Source organism: Eumetopias jubatus, unplaced genomic scaffold, assembly GCF_037043125.1.
Source record: "Eumetopias jubatus isolate StellerSeaLion01/CBP00866 unplaced genomic scaffold, mEumJub1_p1.0 scaffold_2, whole genome shotgun sequence".
NCBI lineage: Eukaryota > Metazoa > Chordata > Mammalia > Carnivora > Otariidae > Eumetopias > Eumetopias jubatus.
The window spans coordinates 46752258-46758779 of NW_028274808.1; the positions used below are offsets into that span (position 1 = coordinate 46752258).

Here is a 6522-nt window from a genome sequence, read left to right on the forward strand (position 1 = left end):
GAGGGGCGACAAGTGGTCTGGGACCAAGAGGAGAGTTGGGGGAGGGGCCGGGACCGGGCAGCAAAGTCCGGGGTCCGATGCGGCGTGGGCCCACGTGGAGCCGGCGCTGAATCACTGCTAAGCCGTCTTTACCCCCCTCATCTCCCCCGGCCCGGTGCCCGCAGTCCCCGCCTCCTCGGCCGCCGCCTCCACGGGGCGGGGCCCTGGCCCGGGACCAGCCGCCGCGGCTATAAATGGGCTGCGGCGAGACCAGCAGAACGCTGTGACAGCCACACGCCCCGAGGCCTCCAAGATGAGCTACACGTTGGACTCGCTGGGCAACCCGTCCGCCTACCGGCGGGTCACCGACACCCGCTCGAGCTTCAGCCGCGTTAGTGGCTCCCCGTCCAGCGGCTTCCGCTCGCAGTCGTGGTCCCGCGGCTCGCCCAGCACCGTGTCCTCCTCCTACAAGCGCAGTGCGCTTGGCCCGCGCCTCACCTACAGCTCGGCCATGCTCAGCTCTGCTGAGAGCAGCCTCGATTTCAGCCAGTCCTCGTCGCTGCTCAACGGGGGCTCCGGGCCGGGCGGCGACTACAAGCTGTCCCGCTCCAACGAGAAGGAGCAGCTGCAGGGGCTGAACGACCGCTTCGCGGGATACATCGAGAAGGTGCACTACCTGGAACAGCAGAACAAGGAGATCGAGGCGGAGATCCAGGCGCTGCGGCAGAAGCAGGCCTCGCACGCCCAGCTGGGCGACGCGTACGACCAGGAGATCCGCGAGCTGCGCGCCACCCTCGAGCTGGTGAATCACGAGAAGGCTCAGGTGCAGCTGGACTCGGATCACCTGGAGGAAGACATCCACCGGCTCAAGGAGCGCTTCGAGGAGGAGGCACGGCTGCGCGACGACACCGAGGCGGCCATCCGCGCGCTGCGCAAAGACATCGAGGAGGCGTCGCTGGTCAAGGTGGAGCTGGACAAGAAGGTGCAGTCGCTGCAGGATGAGGTGGCCTTCCTGCGGAGCAATCACGAGGAGGAGGTGGCCGACCTGTTGGCCCAGATCCAGGCGTCGCACATCACGGTGGAGCGCAAAGACTACCTGAAGACAGACATCTCGTCGGCGCTGAAGGAGATCCGCTCCCAGCTCGAATGCCACTCCGACCAGAACATGCACCAGGCGGAAGAGTGGTTTAAGTGCCGCTACGCCAAGCTCACGGAGGCGGCCGAGCAAAACAAGGAGGCCATCCGCTCCGCCAAGGAAGAGATCGCCGAGTACCGGCGCCAGCTGCAGTCCAAGAGCATCGAGCTCGAGTCAGTGCGCGGCACCAAGGAGTCCCTGGAGCGGCAGCTCAGCGACATCGAGGAGCGCCATAACCACGACCTCAGCAGCTACCAGGTAGGAACCGCGACTGCGCGGCCAGCCTGCGCCAGCGCCAGCGCCGCGCGCCCCCGACACTCAGGCACGCGACCCGGCGCGCTCTCCGCCGCGCTCCCTGGCGGCCGCAGGCCAGTGCGCGCGCGCGACGCCGAACAAGTTCGACGCGCAAAGCGTCCTCGCTCCTCCCCATCCTTCTCCACTCCGCCCCCATCCACCGTCTCCAGCTCCTAAGAGCACTGACCTTTTACAAAAACGTGCTTTTTTCCTCGGGAGGTCTAGTTTTAAAGTAGGAGGTACACGTTCAAGTTGTTGACAAAGCAGCAAGTTTAGAATAGCTTGTGCAGAAACTCATATATATTCAACTTTTCCGGCCGTGATCAGAAAACTCTTAAAATTGGCTTCAGCCCAAAAGGCTCAGATGAGAAGGGCCAGGTCGGCCGAGGGGTTTTCCCAAACACGTTTGTTTGCTGCTGAGACGAGTTCTAGATCCACTGGTCTCAATGCGTGGTGTGCCCAGGAAATCTCATATTGTCTAATAGATCCTGTTTATTTATTTGATAATTCCCTTGTTTTATCTGTTTTTGTTTTTGCGTTTTAAGGGGCTGGAAGCTACAGGGCTTACAGAACTGGAGGGAAGTGGGGCGAGGAGGTAGAAGTTGCTGTTGGAAGGATGAGTCTCTGGCTGTGTCTATTTCAGGACACCATCCAGCAGTTGGAAAATGAGCTCCGGGGCACAAAGTGGGAAATGGCTCGTCATTTGCGAGAATACCAGGACCTCCTCAATGTCAAGATGGCTCTGGATATTGAGATCGCTGCGTACAGGTACCGTGCTCACTACGGACCGGGCGGACCCGGCGGAAACACTTACCGCACTGCGGAGGCTGTTTTGGCAGGAACCCCATCACTTAAGTTAAAGCAAGCAGGTGGCAGGGATCTTAAATCAGTCCGTGGCTTTCTTTCTTAATTAAAAAAGTATATATATTCTAAAGAATTGTAAATGTGGTTTTACCACTCTACACAGCTTTAAAAGAGTAAACATGAGTTAAAATGAGTATTTAAATAAAATGTTTTGAGGGATAGCGCTGACTGATTTCAGTGCTTATGCTTAAACTTTTTTATTCTAGTGAAAAATGTTTTCCAACTGTTTGAAACAAAAACGGAATTTTATTTTTTAATATTTCATATAATGGTTTCAGCTTTTCGACTCTATAATGTCAAGGACAAATTCCAGGACATTCAATTTCTGTTTCTCTGTTACAGCTTACTATTGCCATCATCTGGCTGAGAACAGCTATAGATTGATAGGGTGGATATACACACAAATATTAGATAGAATATATTAGATATATTACATAGAATAGAGAGAACATATGTATATTCTATTTTATTTAGATTTATATCTGCAGACCTAGATACACAACCAGGGAGAGAAAAGAAAAGAGCTTACAAGTCTGCTAACTGATGTCACCTTACTGTTGACTAAGTTCATAGGAGAAAATCCTCGACTAAACACTTTCTCTACTACCAAAAGGTCATCATCATAACATTACAGGAATAAATTGCATTCACGGCTATCTCTCTTTTCAGGAAAGCTGAATAGTTATATATTAAATAGATACTTTATGATTAAAATTGCAGACCAATTTATAACTTGACATATCCCAAATTCTGATATACGCTAAACGGTTTTCTAGATTTGTTGAACATTATATTTGCTAAAAGAAATTTAGTGTACATCCTGAAAGGCCAAATGCTCAAGAAGGTCACTAATTTTTTTTGGCCAGGAGGGAGCTTTTCAGCATATTCATGGTGCAGCAAATAGACTGCCGCAGAGCTGAGATTTGGTGGCTGGGTGTGTTAGTGGACTGTTGGGTGTGGTCAGTTACTGCAGCAGGTGATTGGCTGGTGGTCCATGAGAATCTCTGGATATGACACAGTAGACCAGTGAAATGATAGCAGGTATCACACGGGCTTGACAGAATCTTTTATTTATGTCATTCTATTTGTGGAAAGGTACCTGCTGCAATTACCCATAACGTAATGAAACTCAGAAGGCCACTGAGATTTTAATTATGTTGTGTCTTTTTTGATCCGGTCCTTAGAAAACTGCTGGAGGGTGAAGAGACCAGATTTAGCACATTTGCAGGAAGCATCACTGGGCCGCTGTATACACACCGACAGCCCTCAGTCACAATATCCAGTAAGATTCAGAAAACCAAGGTAGAGGCTCCTAAGCTAAAGGTCCAACACAAATTTGTCGAGGAGATCATAGAGGAAACCAAAGTGGAAGATGAGAAATCAGAAATGGAAGATGCCCTGACAGCCATTGCAGAGGAACTGGCAGTGTCCATGAAAGAAGAGAAGGAAGAAGAGGCAGAAGGAAAGGAAGAGGAACCAGCTGAAGAGGAAGTCGTAGCTACCAAAAAGTCTCCAGTGAAAGCAGCTGCGCCTGAACTTAAAGAGGAGGAAGAAGGAGAAAAGGAGGAAGAGGAAGGCCAAGAGGAAGAAGAAGAGGAAGAGGAGGGTGCCAAATCAGACCAAGCCGAAGAAGGAGGATCCGAGAAGGAAGGTTCCAGTGAAAAAGAGGAAGGTGAACAGGAAGAGGAAGGGGAAACAGAGGCCGAAGGTGAAGGAGAGGAGGCTGAAGCTAAGGAAGAAAAGAAAACTGAAGAAAAGCGGGAAGAGGTGGCTCCCAAGGAGGAGCCGGTGGCAGAAGCCAAGGTGGAAAAGCCGGAGAAAGCCAAGTCTCCCCTGCCAAAATCACCCGTGGAAGAGGTAAAACCAAAAGCAGAAGCTGGAGCTGAGAAAGCCGAGCAGAAAAAGGAAGAAGAGAAAGCGGAGGAAGAAAAGAAAGAACGAAAGGAATCTCCCAAGGAAGAGAAGGTGGAGAAAAAGGAGGAGAAGCCAAAAGACGTGCCTGAGAAGAAGAAGGCGGAGTCCCCAGTAAAGGAGGAAGTGGCGGAGGAGGTGAGCACCGTCACCAAACCTGTAAAGGTGAGCTTGGAGAAGGATGCCAAAGAGGAGAAGCCACAGCCTCAGGAGAAGGAGAAGGAGAAGGAGAAGGCAGAAGAGGAGGGGGGAAGTGAGGAGGAAGGAGGTGATCAGGGTTCCAAGGAATCCAGGAAGGAAGACATAGCGGTAAATGGGGAGGTGGAAGGAAAGGAGGAAGAGCAGGAAACTAAGGAGAAAGGCAGTGGGGGAGAAGAGGAGAAAGCGGTTGTCACCAATGGGCTAGACCTGAGCCCAGCAGATGAAAAGAAGGGGGGAGACAGAAGTGAGGAAAAAGTGGTGGTGACCAAAAAGATAGAAAAAATCACCAGTGAGGGGAGCGATGGTGCTACCAAATACATCACTAAATCTGTAACCGTCACTCAAAAGGTCGAAGAGCATGAAGAGACCTTTGAGGAGAAGCTAGTGTCTACCAAAAAGGTAGAGAAGGTCACTTCACACGCCATAGTAAAGGAAGTCACCCAGAGTGACTAATATTTGAGTCCATTGTAAAAGGTTAAGCCATATGACAATTTTAATATGCATGTGATTGACAGCTTCAAAACAGAACGGGTTCTCCCATGGGGGCTCCAGACATTGTATTTTACTTTGTGCAATATGAGGGAACTGCATGCAAGCTCAGGGTGCTCCCTCCTCAGTCTTTGGGTGATTGAAATGCATGATATTGTACGTACCTGGGGAATTGGCCAATTTCCTAAGCTGTTGGAAGGGGGGTACTCGGGGGGGGGGGCGATGTCTTGAGATGTATTATGCAAAGAACCAACTGAGCCAAAAATAATAAATGAAACACAGAACTCTCTTAGCCTTAAGAAAGCTATATATGAATAATTATGTTTACCTCACTGGTGCATTTAAAAAGGACTTTTGTTCATGGGAGAACCTCGTTGACATGCACAGTTTGCAACCTTTCGTTGATTGATGTTAAATGTCACAGCAGTACTTGCTCAATAAAGGTCATATTGGAAACATAGTAAATTGCATGGTGTCGTGTCATTTCAAAGTGAAATCTCCACTACCTGACCCTTTCTTTTCCTAGAGTAGATTATTTGGTGTGGGGGCGGTTATAAGTGACCTGCATTTCTTATTATTTCCCTGAGGGGATCACTGAGAAAACGTAACCGCCAAAAACGTCTTCAGGTGTCAAAACCTTTATTTAGCCCAATATCCACCTCAACATTTTAAATGTATATTTTTGAAATAAAAATTCAAGCATCAGATAAAAAAGCAAGATTCGTGGGATAAAAGTCTTCAATTTCCAAATGTTTTGACCCCAAACCAAAACTCAGAACGTGAAAGTGAGAGGGACAACTCTGGAGTCATAATGTGTTTCTTGGAGTTGAGACGCAAAGGGAATCACAGCATTTATAACAATGTGTCCAGAAAAAGCAGGACTGAAATCGTTAACAGTCCTAACAAGAAATATCAAACACAAACATACACACACACACACATACACACACACACACACACTCCTTTTCTGCAGCACTGATTCTTGATTTGGTTGACAGAGATTTATACTTTTGGTGTTTTATTAATTGGGGAAAAATAATGTCAAAAATAAAATACTTCACTCAGAAAAAAAAATGGTTTTCTCTCATATAGGCAAAGAAGTGTTTTTAGATTTGAAAAAAAAAGCCTGATCTTGAACAAGGAAATAATACCACTCCCTTTTCAATATGTATCTGTTCTAGACCTTTAAGACCATTACTAACTTATTAATTAATATATTGTTTGTTTCAAATCCATATTTTTCTTATCAATCAGATCATCCCAATAATATAATCCTCGATGCTCTTTTTAATGGCTTTTCAAGATACCCCAATTTTAATTCCTAAGTGCACCCAGGAAGCTCATTGCTAATATCAGTATTTGCAATGATGTTTCCCAATCACTAGCCACTTGCCAATCCTCACAATTTTTGCTGTCTCTGCATATCATTTGCACGGTGTATTTACATTTTCCTTTAAAAACTCAAGTTTAATGTTAAAACACTAATTTTTCTGAAGTAATATCCATGCCATCCATGGTAAAATAATTTTTAAATATAATCAGCAAAAACTTACGATAGCTACGTAGAATTGAAAAGTTAAAAAGAGCATATTGGAAAAATTCAGGACAACTCCTAGGTTGGAAGGATGAGCAGAAGAGGTGGGTGTTGG

At 47.6% G+C, this 6522-nt stretch overlaps 1 protein-coding gene across 1 annotated transcript; it reads left to right on the forward strand.

The window, feature by feature from the left end:
- The first annotated feature begins 292 nt into the window (after nucleotides 1–292).
- NEFM (neurofilament medium chain) lies at nucleotides 293–4837 on the forward strand. The gene is made up of 3 exons (XM_028114385.2): nucleotides 293–1372; nucleotides 2052–2176; nucleotides 3457–4837. The coding sequence occupies exons 1-3, from the start codon at nucleotides 293–295 to the stop codon at nucleotides 4835–4837; spliced, it is 2586 nt and encodes an 861-aa protein (XP_027970186.1).
- The last annotated feature ends 1685 nt before the right edge of the window (nucleotides 4838–6522 follow it).

Bases quoted from the DNA above. Each gene is read 5' to 3' on its own strand.
- NEFM (XM_028114385.2), top strand. From the start codon at position 293: ATGAGCTACACGTTGGACTCGCTGGGCAACCCGTCCGCCTACCGGCGG. The intron at 1,373-2,051 runs GTAGGAACCGCG...TGTCTATTTCAG, and splicing joins ACGACCTCAGCAGCTACCAG to GACACCATCCAGCAGTTGGA. The intron at 2,177-3,456 runs GTACCGTGCTCA...TCCGGTCCTTAG, and splicing joins ATTGAGATCGCTGCGTACAG to AAAACTGCTGGAGGGTGAAG.